This window comes from Tiliqua scincoides, chromosome 2, assembly GCF_035046505.1.
Source record: "Tiliqua scincoides isolate rTilSci1 chromosome 2, rTilSci1.hap2, whole genome shotgun sequence".
NCBI lineage: Eukaryota > Metazoa > Chordata > Lepidosauria > Squamata > Scincidae > Tiliqua > Tiliqua scincoides.
Genome location: NC_089822.1, coordinates 142,652,416 through 142,673,914, shown reverse-complemented (window position 1 = coordinate 142,673,914; position 21,499 = coordinate 142,652,416). Strand labels below are relative to the sequence as shown.

Genomic DNA, 21,499 nt, shown 5'->3' with positions numbered 1-21,499 from the left:
TTGCAGATGACACCAAACTTTTCCGAGTGGTAAAGACCAGAAGTGATTGTGAGGAGCTCCAGAAGGATCTCTCCAGACTGGCAGAATGGGCAGCAAAATGGCAGATGCGCTTCAATGTCAGTAAGTGTAAAGTCATGCACATTGGGGCAAAAAATCAAAACTTTAGATATAGGCTGATGGGTTCTGAGCTGTCTGTGACAGATCAGGAGAGAGATCTTGGGGTGGTGGTGGACAGGTCGATGAAAGTGTCGACCCAATGTGCGGCGGCAGTGAAGAAGGCCAATTCTATGCTTGGGATCATTAGGAAGGGTATTGAGAACAAAACGGCTAATATTATAATGCCGTTGTGCAAATCGATGGTAAGGCCACACCTGGAGTATTGTGTCCAGTTCTGGTCGCCGCATCTCAAAAAAGACATAGTGGAAATGGAAAAGGTGCAAAAGAGAGCGACTAAGCTGATTACGGGGCTGGGGCACCTTCCTTATGAGGAAAGGCTACGGCGTTTGGGCCTCTTCAGCCTAGAAAAGAGACGCTTGAGGGGGGACATGATTGAGACATACAAAATTATGCAGGGGATGGACAGAGTGGATAGGGAGATGCTCTTTACACTCTCACATAATACCAGAACCAGGGGACATCCACTAAAATTGAGTGTTGGGCGGGTTAGGACAGACAAAAGAAAATATTTCTTTACTCAGCGTGTGGTCAGTCTGTGGAACTCCTTGCCACAGGATGTGGTGCTGGCGTCTAGCCTAGACGCCTTTAAAAGGGGATTGGACGAGTTTCTGGAGGAAAAATCCATTATGGGGTACAAGCCATGATGTGTATGCGCAACCTCCTGATTTTAGGAATGGGTTAAGTCAGAATGCCAGATGTAGGGGAGAGCACCAGGACGAGGTCTCTTGTTATCTGGTGTGCTCCCTGGGGCATTTGGTGGGCCGCTGTGAGATACAGGAAGCTGGACTAGATGGGCCTATGGCCTGATCCAGTGGGGCTGTTCTTATGTTCTTATGAGCTGCATATATTTACAACCCTTTTTACTCAGAAGTAGACCCACTGCTTTCCATGGGTGGTGTTCTTAAGTAATGGTGCACTGAATTGTAGCCTGGGACTTTGCTTCAAATGGAAAGGAGGATCCCATCCTGGTGTTTCAAAAAACAGACCTCTGCCAAATGCAAAGCCTTTGCAAAAGGGAACCAGGCTGCAGCAGTGTTTGCAAAATTCTCTGGAGGAGAAGAAAAGGTTAACTTTGGCTGGAATTTCCCAGGAAAATTACTATAGAAACTAAGGATCTCCATATTGCTTCTGATGGGCAAGATGTGCCTGCCTGATTGAGAAAACTTTTCAGAGTTGAAAGGCTCTGCTCTCTGATTGACCCGGAGGTAAGGCGAAGTGATAATTGGAGCTTGATTACTTGGCAAAAATTTTACTTCTCTTATGAGGATCTCTGTTCGTTGCACTGCTTAAAATGCTATTCAATCCAAATGTTTTAGATTGAATGCAAATTTTTGTTTTGCATTATAACCTGATAATTTCCTGTGAAAATGGCCTTTTATGCCAGATGTTTTAAAAACATTTTTCTATTGTGCGCTTCATGGAGACTGTGAGCATAGTACCATGAAGAGGAAAATGTACATTTTCTGTCAATTTGCACTCAATATAAGTGTACTCAGTATAAGTTTTTGCATGATATAAACGCAGAACCATATTCTATTTTTTAGGCAGAGAATCTGTGTATATTTTGCTTCGGTTGTATGTTTTTTGTTTGACTACCAATGCCCAATGAAGGTTTTTGAAATTGAAATAGTAGAATTTTGTACACCGTCCAGTTGGTTTTTAAATTAGCCTCTTTGAAAGTCTCCAGACTGAAACAGGATACAGGTGTTGGTAATAAATAAAATGCACCCTCTTGGTTGATATGCATAGTTTCCATGTGACATTAGATAACCTTCATATGCTCTCAGCATAAGTTGTGAATTTTGCAATGGTCCAGTCAATATGCATAGTCCCAAAGTGGTGTCAGAGAAGATGTGATTTGATCTCAGAGACTTTTTGCATGACATGGTTAGCATAAGAATATTTCTACAAGGCTTTTTGGAGTCCAGGAGACTGCAGATGGTGTGAGTGTGTGTTTGTAGCAGGGAAAGAACAAGTAACCTTCCTTCATGAAGAGAAGTACCTTGTGCTCACAGTGTGACTTCTTCAGATCCAATCCTATAATCATTATAGCTTGCACCCGTAAACATACTACCAAATGTAGTGATACACTATCACTTATTCAAATGTTAGTGTTGCAGGCATGTGTTGGCTATCATTTTAGTTTTGAAGCGAACTGACTATTTTCATTGTTTCTGCTGCTTATGTCTGTGAAGATATTACTGACCCCATTAATACGCATGATTCTGTAAATAGACTAAACCTCTGACTTGTGTCCACATTCTTTTCTGGAGGTTTGTCTGGAAGTCGGAATGGACACAAGTCAGGACAGCCAACTCAGCACTGTTGTACTTGCATGAAAGCACCAGAATGAATGGACTGCACGTAAGCACCAGCAGGTCTGTCCGTAACTTAGGATGACCATAAGTTGAACGTCCATAACTCAGGTACACACGGTACTCATTGAAGATGAAATACAGCCTATTTCACTGTGATTTGTCGTCATTGATATGATCATACTGGCTGTTTTGGCATTTCTAGCTGCTCAGTGTGTTCATATTTTTGCACTGACATTTACTTGTCCTGAGCATCAGAGATGACTGACGTTGCCGTTTCCTTCAAGCCTTGTGAGGTAGGAACTATGTTGTCAACTATGCACACCTTTTCAAGGCAAGCTGAGAACGGAGGAAAAATTGCATCAGTTTTCCCTTCTTGGTACTTGGTTATTGGTTTTGTTCCTCTTCAGCTGACATGACCACAGCCACAATATTTTTGCTTCACTTCTGTCCTAATTAACAATTTGTACACACAACCTTATTGTATGGCTGCTGTAACCGAAAGGAAATGTAGATTCTGGCATAATCTTCATACTTTTTGCTTCCTTTCTCAAAACCGTTTGTGCTCATGCTCGTTACTATGTAATTTTTCTTTTTTTAAAGCACAGGTTAGATGTGACAGTTGTCACCATCTGTACCATGTTTACTAAATAACAAATATGACTGGTTATATTCTGAATAACTGTTGGTATTTTTGTCTATCCTAACTAGGTAAAGGGGCATCTTTTAAAAAGTGTTGGTTTTCTTGAATTTGGTAAGATGAGGGAGAAATGTCTATTCATCCAAGCATAATGGTTTACCAGTGGCATTTGTTAGATGTCTGTTGTGTCTTTTTAAACAGTGAGCCCATTTGGGACCAGGAACCATTTTTTCTTTTGCTGCGGAGATAGCTTTATTTGTTGTTGAACACAAATAAATATTAATTAATAAGTAGTAATTCCTTTACTAGTCATGGCATTTTGCTTTAGCTATGATAATGATGCAGCCTATGTTTTCTTCCTTTGTTGGCATGTGCATCTTGTTCCTTTTCAACTTCCTTTGTTTGATCACTCAGTAATAAGCACAGTTCTTCATGAACTGCACAAATTTCAATCCTTTAGGGTAATTTGGGGGGGGCAACCAAGTTGTCAACATATTTTCAATGTTCTGATTTACTCTCTCAATGTAATCTTGATTTGGACTGTGGCAATGTCTGCCATGAACTGTTTTTCAAGTCCTGCCACGTTGCCAATTTCTATACCATGTAGGCCACAATCCTAACCAATTTTCCAGCACTGACATAAGGGCAATGCAATTCTGAGGTAAGGGAACAAACATTGCCTTACCTTGAGGAGGACTCCATGACTGCCCCCCAACTGCAGGATGCAGCACTTGCCCCACTGGCACAGCTATTCCAGTGGTGGAAAGTTGGTTAGGATTGCACCCTTAGGCACATATATGCTGTCACTCTGCCGAACACCTGGACGTTCCAAAAGTAGTGAAAATGTCAATCAGATTGTACATAACCTATTTTCTGTGTTCATTTGCTAAGCCTTTGAGGGTGACAGCCTTGATTAAATGATTCTGGTTTACAAGAATAAACCTATATTTGCTGTTTATGCGGTTGTGTAGTTGGTCTGGTAAAGTGAATTCCTTCTGAAAGCGTTGTTCTTGTTTGATATTTCTTGGGAGTGGAAGGAAGTCTTTTGCTGCTGGATGTGTCATGGACTTCTTGTACACCACGCCAGCAATATCACTTTGTTTGTATTATAGTCAGTATCATGTTCCTGCCAGCATGACCACTGCTGAAATGAGTTTCAAGTTCTGTATTATGGCAGATCTTCATTGTAGGCAAAGTGGAGTATGTCTGTACCCCCCAGAAAGTAATGGATGTGCTTCTTTCCTTTTCTCCTACAGACAAAATATGGTGTCTCTTCAAGCACCTGTGGTCGTCATGGTGGTTCTTGATACCTTTTGATTTGGCTTCTTGAACTTTAGATGTTCAAGCTGTTGTGGACCTTGAAATACTGACTTTTGTGTACTGCTTGTCAGTGAACAATTTGATTTGTTTTACATAAAACATAGTGTATAACTTCCATCGTTTTATGGAAGAAGTAACACTTTTAGAAAGGGTGAGAAAGTGCCTGTACTTTGCACTCATAGTCATCTGTTTTTGGTTGTGATGTGTTTTGTTAAGACCCCAGAGTTTTAATTATTCTGTATTTCCAGCCAGCCAGATTTTTGTCTACAAATGGCCCTGGAGCCTTGAGAAACACTGCAGTGATGGAAAAGTAAACAAAAGGCAGGATAGGATGGATAAGACCACATGCCCCCTACTTTGTGGGACCATTACTTCCCTTTGGAGAGATTTGACTGACATTGTGTCTTGCAGGTCATCAGCCTTTTTCCTTAAACTGGCTTGTTCCCAGCCGCGTTGATTTCTGCATAGCACCAGGCCTTGCATCCAAGCCTGGAACCTTGAAAATATTGCAGTGGCTAGCAGCATTCTGCAGTGGCTGGTTGGTTTTGTTTTCCCAACCACAATTGTGATTGTAGTCTGGAGCAGGAGAGGAAAGCGCAATATTGGACCGTCAGGCTGTGCTCAGTTGAGGCATTCAGGGCACCTCAGCAGAGGGCAGCCCCAACAATTCCTCTCCTACTCTGGAGTAGGAAAGTATGGGGCTTGGGTGTACTCAGCAGAAGCATCCAGAAGTACACTGAGTACAATCAAAAGCTTGCTTACTGCCCTTGCTGGAGGGCCCCAGCACTCTTACTGTTGTGAAAATTGCAAGAGTCTGGTAGCTAGAGATCTAAACAGAGGGCAAGAGTGGAATTGGATTGGCCATTGGTCCCTTTGACAGATTTCTGAACTGAGTTTTCCAACTCAGGCTCTTTGTGTGCCTATTCTTCTTGTGCCTATTCAGAGCCAAACTGGTGTCCAGGAGTCACCAATTTGTAGGATTCTTTGGAGATTGCTGCATTAGATCTAAAGGACTGCATACCTAGGTCTGTGTGGCCAAGGGAAATTTGGCCTTGTGTTTCTTGAACAGCAGCCCCCAATGCTGCATGGAAAACCTCTTCTGAAACTGCAGAAAGTCTGAAAAACAATTTGTAATAGGGCATGAAGCTATGTCACTCAAAAGAAAACCCAAAGATTCTTCCAAGTGTGCCCAAGCCTTTTGGGAGTGCCTAAGTAGCTCCTTGGATCCATGCTAACATTTATATGCATTATCAAGCTTTTAGATTAAACTGTGCTATTTCATTTTTAGTTATTCATGCATATCCTTCGATATAACTTACTAACAATCTGTTGACTGGTCAGTGCAAATTCTCTGTTTATGTTGCCAATTAATTCGTATCCTTTTATATCACTAGGATGTAATGTCTGTGGTCAATGTATGACATCTTTGAGATGAATTCAAGTTCTTCAGCCTTATACAATGCATATTTGTCCAGATGTGTACTAGATCCCCTACTGGTGCTGTTGGTATATGGACATTCTCCAGTGTGTCTTGGCGACCACATGTACTGATTTGAAAAATGTGCATATTGACTAAGCAATGTAGAAAATCAATATACTATCAGTAGCTTCACATTATTTGATTTCTCTTAGACTTCCACATGACTTGGATCGACAGAGTCCTTTGAAGGGAATGAGAGCAGCATCTCACACCTGTACAGTTTCCTCCTTTTTTACCCCCTTCTGTGCCCCTTTGTGCACAATTCAAGAGGGTCTTCTAACCTTCAGTACTTTTAAGGCCATCCATGGAATTACAATGAGAAGGAGACATGAAAACCCTGTTGCTTGTGCAGAATTTCACTTACAGTTCTCTAAATATAAGTTGTAGCTTACTGGCCAGAGAATGTGCAAAGTTCATTCTTCATGAAGCTGTTATATGCATATTCTTACTGGTGTCCAGTGAATGTTATGCTATGGTCAGTGTTTATGTATATCTTAATTCAGCTGATATTAAACCTTGACACACAAATGAATTCAGATATTTTAACACTCCTTGTTGAACTTGGTTCCACAAGGCCAAAAGAGTTAATTCCTAGTGTTAACAAATTTACATAGCATAGTAGATAAAACAGCCAGGATATATGGATAATTTGACTGTACAGCAATATCTTGCACTTTCATCTGGTTAGGAACCAGAGCATGGGTGAAAGTCAAAAATGGATGAATGTCAGAGCATAGCCTTATTTACTTGCAAATTTATTTTGGTTAGCAAAAATCATAAATAATTAACTATATAACACATGTGAATCTGTGCAAAGCCTAAATAAACGTAAGAATGTTGAATAACATTGTGGAAGGTTGTATGAAATGGGATGAAAGAGAAAAGCACATGGACAAAATTTGAAATGTGGTTATAATCGAAATGGCTGAAAGCAAAGCAATGAAAGTCAAGTGGATGGAAGTTATTGCTGTACATCTAGAAGTACAATAGCAATCTTATTGTTCAGTGTAATCCTTTGCACATTTTGAATTAACTCTGAAGTAGGTGGATAAAGTGGTTCAAGAACTAGTTTGTTCTGCAACTTCTTGAAATGTCAGGCTCATTTGTCATGGAGGAAAATAGTGAACAAGTCATTGTGTACAAAATAATAATACAAATTCCCTCATCTGACTAGAATGGCATATTACATTGTTTTGAATCCAGGTGTACAAGTAATAGCCATACATTTGCAGTTTTAAAAGGTAATGTAAGCAAGCTGTACTGCACAATTCTCTGGGGCAGTGGTTCTCACACATTTAGCACTGGGACCCACTTTTTAGAATGAGAATCTGTTGGGATCCACCGGTACTGCTGTCTTCTGGAAGTGACATCATCAAGCAGCACAATTTTTAACAATCTTAGGCTGCAATCCTACCCACACTTACCCAGGAGTAAGTCCCATTTGCTATCATTGTTAAAAGAATATACACAGTAGCCTGTTTAAAGTACAGATCTACAACATTTCCCCAAATGCAGTCACACACCAGGGTAGCATCAAATCTAATATATTTAAAATAAAATATTGAAATGAATGGGGACCCACCTGAAATTGGTTTTCGACCCACCTAGTGGGTCTCGATCCACAGTTTGAGAAACACTGCTCTGGGGGATCCAGGGTGGTCCAGTCTTTGCATGTGGGAAAGCCCCTCCTCTTGGTAGCAGGCAAAGTCACATGATCTGATGAATGTTAATGGAAGGGGGCTCCTATGATTGACTTTGCCTGGCTAGCAGACCACAGGGTCTTTTCTTAGCTGCAGATGAGCATGTGTGTGTTTGCAGTAGCCTTTTCCCCCTCTAATTTCTTTAGCTCCTTTCCCTTCCGCCATCTTAGACAGAGTTGAGAGAAGAGATGCTTCTCAGTCACACTTTGGAGTTTTACCCCTGAAGCGGCCTACAGCAGCTCTTGAGCCTTTCCCAGAGGCAAGCTGCATGAAAGGATGAAGAAGGAAAGTGTGCAGTGCTTCCGTCCACTTTGATCCAGCCCGTTTTCCCCAGTTGAGGCAAGGAAGGCCGTTTAAGCTGTGTGGAACACTTGAGGCACCCATTTCCATTTCTTTCTTGGGAAAGAAGTCCTGGTGTCATACGAGTTGACCTCAGCCTCGCAGACCAGTGATCTGGGGGCAGAGTAATGCTTCTCCTCCTTCCCTACAGGGGTTATCAGTCACCTCAGCCACTCTAGCTACACTGGCACAGGCTGGCCCCTTCAAAGTATGGTTGGTGCTCTGGGCCATAGTAACCAAGCCAACATGGATTCCCTTTTGTCCCAGGTTCAATAGCTGGTCATTAAGGAAGTTTATAACTCCTTAGCTGCAGCTGTGCCCAGGCCTTCTATGGACCAGTCCACGATCTGGAACAGAGCAAACTTGGCAAACTCTTCAGAGACAAGCACCACAGCAGCTCCTGCTGATAAACCAGCTAGAAGAAACTCACTCTTCTGATCCTTTCTGGTCCTGTTACCACCAAACACCCTCTTCCCCTCGTGCACACCTTTTCAGTTTTGTTGGGGACCTTGAGTGGTTGTAGAGACCAGCAACTTCATTGTCTAGTCTGTATAGACAACACTATGGCAAAAGTCTATGTGAATAGACAGGAAAGGATCTGGTCCATGCCTGTTCATAAGGAGGAAAGCAAGCTTTTCCACTGGGCAGAAAGAAATTTTCAATCTCTCAGGGCGGCATATGTCTTGGGGGACAGTGGACTGGCATAGCAAGCAAGTTCTCTACCAATCATAATGAAATCTGAATCCAGAAGTGTTACGGATGATCATTGGACTCAATGTGAATAGACTTGTTTGCATCACCCTCCAGTCAGTAGGCTGAAAAGTTCTTCAAGGGCAGAGCAGCTTGATCAGCCAGCATAGATGCTCTGCACTAGCCATGGCCTCTAAGAACCCTGTATGCTTTTATTTCCTTCTGGTTAATTCCATGGTCCTTTGCAAGGTAAGTGAGGAAAATGCAGAGTTGTTCCTCTTTGCACCCATTGGCCCTGGCACCCTTGGTTCGTAGACGTGATCAACATGTCTGCTCAACTGCCATGGCAGTTCACCCAATGGAGGGATCTCCTTGCACAGGGGCTTGTTCTTTGTTCTTATCTGAACCTTCTGCAGCTCACTGGTTGAATGGCACAGCGTGTCTGTCTTAGGCTATTTTGAGATGGTTGTGTCCACCTTACTCTCAGCTAGGAGATGTTCAACCAATAAAATCTACAACATGACTTTGCTGGCCTTGGTTATGTGGTGCCAGGAAAAGGGATGTGCTTTGAACCTCCAGCTCAGTTATGGAGTTCTTCCAGTTAGGTCTGGAAAAGGGCTTGAGCCCCTGTATTTTCCAAATGCCGGGTGTCAAGCATTGCATCCTTCCTAGGACACCCTCAGGTGAGGGCTTTCCTCAGGTGATGTCATCTCATTCCCATGTTTGCAAGTTCCTCAAGGGAGAGGTCTTTCTGAATCCCTCCACCTCCTGCCCCCAGTCCACAGCATTCCTTCCTGGGATCTCAGCCTGCTTTTGAATACTCTTACCCAATTCTCCCCTATGTAACCCATGGCTACCTGCCCTTAAGAACTGTGTATTTTTTAAATGATAGAGTAGTATTAAGAACTGACCTATCCTATATCCCTGAAGTCAACTCAGTTTCATAGGCCAAAGTCATTATTTTGTCCTTCTTTCATTTCAGAGAGCAGGATGAGCATACCCTGGATATGCACTTAGTTTCTGCCATTCTCAGACTTGAGAACTGAGGAGATGTTTGTTTCATTAAGCTATCCCAGCTGGGGTCATGGGTATCTACGTTCACCATCTCTTGGTTGCTTCAGGAATGTCACCTTATAAAGTTAGGGAGAAAGCAGTCATATTGGGGATCTTGGCGCAGTCATGGAGAGGGGCATAACCTATCCTACCCTCAAGGCCATCTGCAAAACAGCAACCTGGAAATCCATGGACGTTTTTTCTAAGCATTACAGAATCAATGCTTTTGTTTCAGCCTATGCAGTCCTCAAGGCGAGTGCTATTGCAGGGGTGTTGTGCAACACCGAAGGTGTTACAGGGGTCTGCAGTGTAATTCTCGCCCCCCCCCCGGGAGGCTTTGCTTGGATATATCTAATAGCAAGTAAATATACAGTATTGCTCAGTTCCTTTGAACTTTCTATAGGGTTCAATGTCTTTTATTCCTCTATCCGTTTCAGTTGCAGCTTTGTGACCAACCCCAATCAGATTGTGACCCACCAAGTGGATCGCAACCCACAGTTTGAGAAACCCTGTCCTAACCCATTCCAATCCCATTGTTTCCAGTGGGAAAAGCTGTTTTAATTGACATGTTTTCAAAATACAGGTGCAGCCTATTTATCCACGGATTTTTTATCTGAGGATTTGTCTCAACGAGAATGGGGTGGGGGAACCGAAAGTCACACACACCTTTGCCTCCTTTGCTCTGCACTGGTGTCTTGCTCCATTTCCAGGCAGCCCAAAACACTGCAAAAAGGCTCTGCCTTGCCCAGGCAGGGAAATAGCCCTGGAGCCCTTGCAAAGGAACAGTAACACTCCTGGAGCCCCTGAGCCAGCAAAGAGGGGAGGGGGAGGCTGAAAATCTCTGTAGCCAGAACACGTGCAACAAGGTGGAGCTCACTCTCACTCGCACAGGGGCAGGTGTGGTAGCAACAGAGGGGATTGCTTTAAAAAGCCTAGGGAGTGTTTGCCAAATCCCCCCTATTGAGATGGTGCAGGCAATCACTGACACAAGCAAGCCTTCCCACCAAGCAAAGCATGAGATTTAGCCTACAGTCCTCTCCACACTTTCCTGTAAGCCCCATTGACCACATTGGGGCTTACTTCTGAGTAGAAGTGCATAGGGCTGGACTCTTAAAAGATCAGCATCCCATGTGAAAGAAGCTGGGCAGCTGGGAGGGGATTGATAACAGCTGCCTTAGTTTCCTTCCATCCAGAAGTGTCAGGCTGCAGTGTATTTGCGTAACTCTATGGAATTTAGCACAACACGTTTTTTGTTAATCGCGCCGAGTCACGAAAGGAACTAACGCGGATAAATAGGCTCCACCTGTATGCACCATTTTCCATGAATGTAACTTCCATGTAAATTTAGAGCTGCCTGTACTTAGTTCACTTTATTGCAGGAGTTTAATTAGTGGGCCAGTGCCACGGGAATATGTTTCTGAGCTTTCGATCTTTTGCTTTAGAAGAAATTCTGGATGCAATCAGAGCCAGAAAGGGTGAAGTATTGGAAGATAAAAGTTTAGCAGCTGATGAAACAGAAAAAGAAAAAGTCAGTGTTGAGAATAAAGACAGCACAGATACAGATAATGGCAAAGAGGAACTTACAAACCAACAACTGGATGTAAATAAAGAAACACCACTCGAGGAAAGTCCTGAAAAAGGAAGAAAGGAAGGTAATAGAAGAATTGGAATTCACTTGCTTAATATATTTGCTGCAGTAGCATTCATTCCAGTTCATTATAAGTGGTTTAGCATTGGTTATCATATCTTTGTGATAAAACTTCCTGATCTATTTGGAAATGTTCTCTTTTGTGAAATCAGCCATCATTCCCTATTGATGCTACAGAATGGCAGTAGAGCAAGCGGTTTTCATTAACTTAATTTCTGTATGAATAAAATAAGCCACCTTTACAAGTCAATGTTAACATATATCTGATTTTTTTTGTACAATTTACAGTAGATACAACGGACATTGAGGATAAAAGTAACTCTGTAGCATTGCCTATTGGAGGCAACATCTCAGACCCATCTAAAGGAGAGACAAATTCCTCTGAAGGGAGGAACACAACAGGGTATGAATCGGAGATCCTTGATAACGGGGCAGAGAAGAAATCACCAGAGATCCCCAAGGACATTTCAGGTAAAGAGGATAGTATATTTAGAGGATCATAATAGTTTTGAAAATGGTTATCAAACGGTCGTAAAGTGTAATCCTTACAACGATTATAAAACCATTTACAATGTATGCTATTTGTTATATTAGTTGCAGTGCCATTCCTGACTCTACAATGTGTCTTGGATTAAGTTAGCTCATTTACATTTAATGTTGGTGTGTCTGACGTTTCTATGACTTTCTAATATTTGGAGTTGAATAAAGTTTATGATGGATTTGCATATCATATTTCTTTGTTTTAAATATGTCTGTACTTTTTTCTTTATCATAAAAACCTGATGACATTAAACCCCCAGTAAGGGTTTGTTGAAGGTTCCCTTAGAAACATGACCATTCAGGTTATTTTAATCTACCTTTAGTTGCTAGGCCAGTGCTTCCCTCCTTTTTAAAAATTTTTAAAAAAAAAAACTTTCTTAGAATACTACCCACTCCAGAGAGCATGAGAAAATGGAAGTATGTCCCCCCTAGGATCAAACTAGTGACCTGGATGATCAGAATCCAGCCTATCCCTCAAGTTTTTTTGTTACCTCCCTCACTCTAGCTACCCAAAGGACGGGACGGGATGCAGTCATTGCAAGAGATTGATGCCATGAGCTGGCCAGTCTTTGGTTCCATGCAAGGAGGGAGAGTGAGCAGCCTGGGGCCAATGACCATCTAATGCAGAGCCTCAGAGCTTCAGATCGAGAGGGGGTTTCATCACTTCTGCCACCTAGACACAAGTTGGGCTGCTTCAGATAGGCACTGGCAGGCCCTTCCCATGGCTCATGTCCCTGTGGGTTAATCCATCACTGGACAGTTTCCATTTTTTAAATGCTTTCATGTGGATGGGCATACAAAAATGCATATTCCCAAGTAATGCAATCCAGAACCATGTGAAACCTGTAGCTTGGTACTTAATCACACTTGCTGGCATGCAAGAATAAAATCCTTAACCCTTGGTGCTAGCATAAGAAATAAAGTTGTTTTCTTTACAGAAGGGGAGAGAAAAGAGAGTGTGTGTAAGCGAAATAGAGAAATGCTACTCATTATTTGCTACTCATTTCCTCATTAAGGAAATATTGTCATGTACGTGCATTCTTAAATTCACCTTGTCATATTATTGACATTTTACATGCTGCTTAACTTCCATCTTGCATGCTGAAGTGTTCTTAATTCTAACTATCTAAAATTGTTGGTTTTTCTAGATGAAACATCTACATCAGTTCCTAACCTGAGTATTGATTCATCTGCTGAAGCACTCCTGTCTGATCCAGAAATCAGTAACAGTGAACTAAATTCTATGCAAAGTGAATTTATGAAGACATCTGATGAAGTGGAAAATATTGAAGGAGGATCCCAGAGCTCAGAAGAGCTAGGTAAAAATAATGCATTCTGTTACTTGGGTACACTGTATCTATTTAAGGTGATACAGTACTTAAGGTGATACTATTTAAGGTGATTACAGTACTTAGTGTTTTAAGAAATATCTCTACTAGTTGTTCGTTCTGTATATTACTTGCTTGACACATTTCTTGACAGGGGATACATCTAATGGTGAAAGAAGTGAATCTCCAAGCTCAGGAAGAGGCACTCCAGGATCAACGCGAATGGTCACCAGATTACGAAATCCTGATAGCAAACTCAGCCAGCTGAAAAGTCAGCAGGTTGCTGCTGCAGCACATGAAGCAAATAAGCTATTTAAAGAAGGCAAAGAGGTTTGTGTTAAGTTTGAACATTAAACATACATTAGGGTTATACTACTAAACATTTTTACTGCTAGGTAAACCAAATGAAGATTACCACCCAGTGGATTTCATTAGGACATCAAAGTCATCTATAATGGCACCAAAATTTGTTTTATTGGATATGTGGCTGTCTTGTCATTGCTCTAAAACAGCATTTCTCAACATTTGTCCCCGCCATACCACTTTGCATGCTCTATCTATTGGAAGCAACACCAGAAGTAATTAGGTGATGTCAGTGATGTCATTGCCAGTAACTTCCAGATTGGAAGTCCAGATGCAATGCTGCAAACACCTGTAAGAGGCTCGGGACAGATGGGAGGGCTTTTTTGAACACGGGGAAAGCGCACGCTAGAGCTCTGCCCACCCTGGCAAACCTCTTATGGTTGCTTGTTGCATTGTATTGCTGGTCTTTCTGCCAGGTGATGAGGGTCTTGGCGTCCCACACGTGCCATCGAACACCACCTCAAGTTCCACCTGTGGTTGTGGAACTTGTCACTGGTTGACAAACACAGTTCTAGAATGCAAAATTATTGATGCTGTTCTCAGTGATCAAGAATCCCTTTCAGCCATTTCGATGGCTAACAATAAGCTCTTGGGTTTCAATCATGCCTGATTCTTGTTGAGAAGTGTTGGGGCAGTGTGGACAACTGTAATTAAGTGTACAAATAATTCTTTCTGTAGGAAAAGCAACAAAGTCCCATGGAATCTTAATGAGTTTGTAGCATCATATGGAAAGCCTACTTTGTTCTATGCATGCTTCTGCAATGTTAGCATAGTTGTAAATCTTCCATTTCAATTGTAAAGATAATAGGGCTTGTACTCTTGATTAGAAGTGTTTGGGCTGAGGAGTGTATCTCTTTTAATGTGTATGTGTTTTGTGTTTTACCTTAAATAAGGTCCTTGTGGTTAATTCCCAAGGGGAAGTCTCTCGATTAAACACAAAGAAGGAAATAGTGATGAAAGGAAATATCAACAATTACTTCAAGCTAGGCCAAGAAGGGAAGTACCGTGTCTACCATAATCAATACGCCACCAATTCTTTTGCATTGAACAAACATCAGCACAGGGAAGACCATGACAAGAGAAGGCACCTTTCTCATAAATTTTGCCTGAGTCCTGCTGGAGAGTTCAAATGGAATGGATCTGTTCATGGGTCAAAGGTTCTTACAATATCTACTCTGAGGCTAACAATAATTCAGCTAGAGAACAACATCCCATCTTCTTTTCTTCATCCAAACTGGGCTTCCCACAGGTAACCACATTTCTGTGTCCCTGTCCCATCATATTGTAAGCTTCATAGTGCAGATCATGTGGTGAAACTACAGCTGAAATCCTTTCTTAGTCTATTCCAGTTCTTGTATTTTTATCCGTATCATTTAACTTTGTTTTTCATCTAACTTTGTATTTTTAAATTGCTTTTAATATATTTTTATGGTTGTATTTTTATTTTTTAATTGTACACTGCCTTGAACATAGGAAAGGCCAGCATATAAATCTTATAAATAAATACTAATCACACTTTATTTAAAATGTGCTCCACCTTTCTTTCTCCTGAAAGAAGCCCAATGTGGCTGACAAGCATTAAAATTAATAAAAGGCAAAAACATTAGCTCAATCCCAAAGACGACTTGTGCCAGCATAGGCCCCTGCACTGGCTCCCAAATGTTGTAAATATGCTGTCAAGCTCATTTGGGCCAACTTAGAAGTTGACCGGGGGAGCACAGTTGGTGAGAGACGGTGGTGGGAGGGTGTTCCGGGGTTGGGGAGGTGTCGTTTCTGGGAGTGAGAGGGTGGAATGGGGGGAGGATCAGGAACAGGAAGGGGCTGGGATAAGTGGTGGCAGCTCATGTGATATGCTGACCCCCACTCCTGGGCCAGGCAGCCGTACGCAGGCCGCTTGAATTTGCGCCAGCCAAATAGCTGGCACAGATACTAATTTCAATAGGGCAGGCTGAAGTGTAAAGGGAAAAATATCCCCTTACTCTGAGGTGACCCCAGCAACCTCCCAACATGCGTAAAATATAGCTCAGGCCATTGCGGCCTGGCTGAACCAGTATAGGTTAGGATTGTGCTCTAAGTCAGGAGTGTCCAAACTTTTTGGCAGGAGGGCCACATCATCTCTGACACTGTGTTGGGGGCTGGGGAAAAAAGAATTTACATTTAAAATTTGCATAAATGAATATATTAGAGATGGAACTTATATGAACAAATGAAGGTCTCGTGATAGCTCAAGGCTTATAAAAGATCATGTGCAAAGCAAGGCTGGCCTTTCCTTTGCTGCCACTGCTGCTTCACAGACATGAAACATCAAGCAGCGGAGAGCTCTTATCCCACTGCTTGCGCAAGAGGTGAAATAGTTGGCTCTTGCTAAGAGTAGTCATGACGGGCCGGATTGGGAGTCCCCAAGGGCCACAAATGGTCCCAAGGGCCAGGGTTTCGGGCACCCCTGCTCTAAATTGATAAAACAAATAGCAGCTTCATAATAAGACACAGAAAGTGGAGTAAGCTCCTTTGATCATAGTGGTACTTCTGAGCAAATATGCATCGGATTGTGCAGTGTGTTCTTCACCTATGGGTCAGTCTATTTTTCAGTCAGCAGAGATACCATCATGTACCAAAGAAACTTTACACTTTTCATATTTTTGCCTATGTAGATCTAATTGGATCAAGGCTGTTCAGATGTGTAGCAAACCTCGAGAATTTGCATTAGCTTTAGCTATCCTGGAATGTGCAATAAAACCAGTTGTCATGTTGCCAATTTGGAGAGAGTCTTTGGGGCATACCAGGTAAGAAGTCTGAATTGTATGTAAATAGAATTCTGAAGTTAAGCTCTTTGAGGATTTCCACATTGGCTAGTATAAAAGCTGAAGCATTGTGTGTCTCTGCATGATTAATTAGGCTACGCAGAATGACAGCTATTGAAAGAGAAGAAAAGGAGAAGGTTAAAAAAAAGGAGAGAAAACAAGAGGAGGAAGAAACCATGCAACAAGCAACATGGGTGAAATATACATTTCCTATCAAACATCAGGTACTATCTGCACAACCATCTTGTTTGTTTTTAAGACTGTCTTATTGGAAGATTCTGCTGCTCCTTAAGGTTAAAAGATGTCATCTTTTATATTGAAACAGATTAAATGGCACAGTATTGACAGTGACATCACACCAAACCATAATTAATTGTTTTTAAAACATGATTTGGTATGAACCAGTTCTAAAATTAACCAGTGGGTTCTGCATAGGTTTATTAAATAGCTAGTTTCAAAATTTGCTATAGAGCAGTTTTTTTTCCTGTGTTCTGCTAACATTATAGAGCTTACAGTTACACAACAGTTGAGCAATTTCCTTTACTTGGAGTCTTCTGGTGGAAGACCGAATTTAACTAGAATACAAAGTTTTGTTAAACATTAGGAAAACATTCTATGTTCAAACTGCATTCGGAATGTTGGAAACTATCTTGGCAACAAATTTCTTGGATATTCATTGTTCTTGTCTTTTCTTCTGAAGGCCGAAGAAGCAACGTCATATTAGGCTTCCCTGGGCCTCAGAATGCCTTATGTGCCCTCGGGAAACTGAAAGTGGCGTTTTTTCACCTGGCCATTCTGAAGCTTGCAGAGGCAGTGGGCACACGTGCACTGCCTCTGTGGCTTCAAAAAGCCCTCTGTGCTCCTGTCCCCTTCTAAGGGCTCAGGTGGAGCCAAGTCTGGCTCAGTGTGGGTCCAGGGGATCCACATTGAACCAGATCTGTGGATGAAAAATCCGTGGATAAACAATCTCCGCCTGTACAGTCCTCACCCATTCATGCTTATCAATTGTTTGGATCGTGACTTACGTGTAAAGTAGTTCCAATAATTACTTTAAAAGGCAAATATTTGTAAAAAGCATTGTCATTTTGTATAAGTTTTTAAGATGCACATATTTGAAAACCAATATCCATAATATTTACAGGTTTGGAAACAAAAAGGAGAAGAATATAGGGTAACCGGATATGGTGGATGGATCTGGATTAGTAAAACACATGTTCATAGATTTGTACCCAGATTACCTGGAAATACAAATGTCAGCTACAGGAAATCACTACCAAGTGAGTGTTACAAAGTTTTGCTTTGAAAGATAATTCTGAACAACTGAATTGTCAGTTCTGTTGGATGTACCAAAATTGGCCTTTCAGAACCATTTGTTTTAACTAATTCTGTAATCTTCTTTAGTGATAATTTCTATCTATAATAGACACTTCAGGCAACTCAGGGATAATTATTGCACTGTTCGTATTCTGTAGCCATAGTGCTTAGTGAAATATAGGGGACATCTGTTTTTTTGCCTGTTTTCCCACACAAAGATGAGAATTATGTATTCTTTGTGTTTTATTTGTTGATTCATGTATATCCACTGCATTTCTGCCTTGGCAAGGCACTCAAGGTAGTTTACAACACTGAAACAAGCAAAAAAAAAATGTTGAAAAAAGCAGAGCTGTATCGGGCCCTCGAATTGTCTTTTAATGACAAGGACTCTCTGGGCTGGGCTTTTTTTTCTTGCCTTCAGGTACATAGATGTTATTCCTCAAGATGCTCAAATATCTTTTTGTGCTGCTCCATAGTTTAGTAGGATGTTTAGTATAATGTTGTATTTTTGATTTTAATTTGTAGAGGTTCTATTTCTGAATTAAAGGGTTGAAACAAAAGAAATTATTGTGCTTCAGTACTAAAAGTGCCAAATTGATCACTCTTTATTTATTAATCATGTTTAATATGTAACTTCTTATCAGCAAAAAGTGATGATCCTGTCATCGCAGAAAAACCACATGAACTGGATAAAAGAAAAAATCCAGCAAAAGTAAAAGTAGAACATGGCTCTTCGAAAGACAAAATTAAAAACTTCCGTGAATTACACAAGAAGGACCAAAAGGAAACTGAAAATTCTGAGACCACAAAGAAAGGGCAAGCAAAAGAAGAAAGTGAATTGAAAGATGATAAAACTGAAATAGACAAATATATGGAAAAATCAGATCATGCAGAAGAAGGTAATTAACTTTGTCTAGCAGAATAGTGCATGTCCAGATGAAAATAAATCTAAGCACAATCTAGGAATAATAAAAGTCCCATTGAATCTACAGTTGGAATCCCATAGATTTTAATGTGGGCTTCCTTTAACCTTGCCTGCATAGGTGTGAGAGCTACTCCTTCTTGGTGTGCTCATTCTCAGTTGTTCGTGTTTCTTACCAGAACCATGTGGGTACAGCCAGTTAGGTGCAAAGACCCATTCTATTTTAATGTGTTTATTTTTCATCTGTGTAAAATAATGTAATCGGATCTTTAGGTATGTATATTAACAAAATGTCTTATTAATTAAATATCATTCTTCACAGATGAGAAAGGAATTGGTGAAAATGATAAAGATGTAAAGGAAGAACCTGAACCTATGGAGGTAGATGAAGTGAAAATGGATACCTCCATAAAACGTGAAGAAAACCTGATCACTGCAGATTTAATCAATGTTAGCGAGGGTTTTCACTTACGGACTTGTTATAAAAGGAAAGTAAAGACATCAAAACTAGATGGACTGCTTGAAAGGAGAGTAAAACAGTTTACACTCGAGGAAAAGCAGCGACTAGAAAGAATAAAGCTTAAAGCTAGTGCCAGTTCCTCAGGTTGTAAATCTTTGAATTCACAGAAGAATGTAGATGATCTCCAAGTAGCTAAGGCAGGAGATGGAAAGCTGATGGATATAACTTCCCAAAACAGAACCCATATTTCAGGTACAAATGAAACTGAAGATACTGTTCAAGAACTTTTGTCATCTAGCAGTCTCCACTTTACCAAAACTGATGATCCAGTTCAATCTTTGCCTTGCTTGAATAAACTGTTAGAGGGAGGAGAAGCAGATTTAACCTCAGTTCAGTGCTCTGATACTCAAAGCTTAGTAGTGAAGGATACGAAGGAAAGTGGTCCAGAATCCATGGATACAGATAGAGTTCAAGGGGAGAGTAAGGAGAGAGACAGTGATGATTCCATTATGGAGGACTCTAAACTGGTAGCGAACAAAGAAACAAACAAATGTGGCATCTTAGAGGACAGTGAAAAATGCTCAGAGCAAACAAATAGCATAGGATCTCAGTGTGAAAATGTTACTCAGCCAATGGTAACTGAAAGTAGTTGTGAAGGAGTTGCTCCTTCAGCTGAGGAAGGAAATGAAACATTAAAATCTGAAAAGCAGGACTGTGATTCTCTAGGAACTGCTACTTTAGAAGATCATCCTGAAGCTGCATTTCTGCAGGCAAATGATACAAAAGAAAATTCCCTCCAAAAGAGTGAAGACTTATCTGAACAAAATATTGCGTCAAATCAAAAGCAGACTCTTGGAGGCATAAAAGCACTGCATACTGAACTTCTCTCAGAAAAGACATTTGAAACCCAAATTCCAGATATGATTGGCGCAAATATTGATGAGGTAGTGAAGTCTAAAATCACTAAAACAAACGGTGAAAAGCAAGACCAGGAAAAGTGTGTTTCACCAAGCTCCATAAACAAATGCTTTGATCAGATTAAAAGTATTGCTGACAGAAATAATAATAAAAATGGAGAATTGGATGTCCAGACAGAGAAATCATCAGCATTTCAGATTAATGGAAAAGAAACTGACTTTAGAGTATTGCCTAATGAGGAATGCTTAAAAAGAGAGTCATTTGCCCAAACACAGAGCAATATTGATTCTAAAGTCAATAATATTAATAAAAACAATCCTCTAATTAAACCATTTTCTTCTAATGAACTTGTAAAACCTTTTATGAATGGTGATATTGCTACAGAAGATACAAATGAAAAAAATAATTTAGGCCATGAGTTGCGTGAGCAGAGTTCTATGGATATGGATGGTGATTCTGGACAGAGTGATTTGCCTCAAGATCATGTATCCCAGCTTATTCAGGATACTGGAAAGAAGCAAAGTTCTCTGGAAAAATCTGGTCCTGCTGATGGCACATCCATGCCAGCACTGCCTTCCTTTAATGAGAACAATATACATAGTGAAACAGAATGTGTGGAACCACCTTGTGTTAACAAAGCTGCCCCTTCACCTGTAATTTCATGTGAAGAATCTAGCTTGAGTAATGATTTTGCTGATCAGAATGGACTGCCTGCATTCAGCAAAGTTGAAAGCATCAATGGAGAAAATGCAATCAAAGCTGTTGTTACAGAAGTGACTACCACATCAACTATTTCTAAGGAATCCAAAACTGTTTATAAAGTCTCAGAGTTGTCAGCAGTCAAGAATGATAATGAGAATGTGGTGTCCTCCACTGAAAACTGTTCTGTATCAACTGTAACTACCACCACCACTACTACTGTAACAAAGCTGACCACTCCTACTTCAGATAGCAGTGCTGATGTCATTTCTGTGAAGGAGCATAGTAAAACTGTGGTTACAACAACAATGACTGATTCCTTAACTACTCCAGGAGGAACACTAGTGACTTCTATGACAGTAAGCAAGGAATATTCCACAAAGGACAAAGTGAAACTAATGAAATTTTCAAGACCTAAAAAGACTCGTTCGGGAACAGCTTTGCCATCTTATAGGAAATTTGTTACCAAAAGCAGTAAAAAAAGCATCTTTGTCTTACCCAATGATGACCTAAAGAAGTTGGCAAGAAAAGCAGGGATCAGAGAAGTTCCTTTTTTCAACTATACTGCTAAGCCTGCTTTGGATATTTGGCCATATCCATCGCCAAGACCAACTTTTGGTATTACTTGGAGGTACAATGTTAACAGCTCTTTAAAGTTTACATTTGAAGTGGGAGGGCATTTCAGTATGGATGATATAATCTAGTATGCACATTTGACACTTCAGTTGTTTTCTCTTTTAGATCTTAACCTTGAATCCATTTGTGTCACCACCCCACCCCTAAAAATTTACT

The 21,499-nt window shown here is 40.8% G+C and overlaps 1 protein-coding gene across 7 annotated transcripts in view; it reads left to right on the top strand.

The window, feature by feature from the left end:
• Positions 1–21,499, top strand: part of BPTF (bromodomain PHD finger transcription factor) — an 85,236-nt gene that overhangs the window by 30,818 nt on the left and 32,919 nt on the right. For 6 of the 7 annotated variants that reach the window (XM_066613841.1, XM_066613844.1, XM_066613838.1 and 3 more), the window contains exons 4-13: positions 11,157–11,366; positions 11,651–11,833; positions 13,051–13,221; positions 13,385–13,560; positions 14,487–14,842; positions 16,245–16,376; positions 16,489–16,618; positions 17,536–17,671; positions 18,353–18,607; positions 18,953–21,338. In XM_066613841.1, the coding sequence (XP_066469938.1) occupies positions 11,157–11,366; positions 11,651–11,833; positions 13,051–13,221; positions 13,385–13,560; positions 14,487–14,842; positions 16,245–16,376; positions 16,489–16,618; positions 17,536–17,671; positions 18,353–18,607; positions 18,953–21,338 (4,135 nt within the window). The remainder of the gene's footprint in view (positions 1–11,156; positions 11,367–11,650; positions 11,834–13,050; positions 13,222–13,384; positions 13,561–14,486; positions 14,843–16,244; positions 16,377–16,488; positions 16,619–17,535; positions 17,672–18,352; positions 18,608–18,952; positions 21,339–21,499) is intronic. The other variant, XM_066613842.1, reaches the window with a different exon arrangement.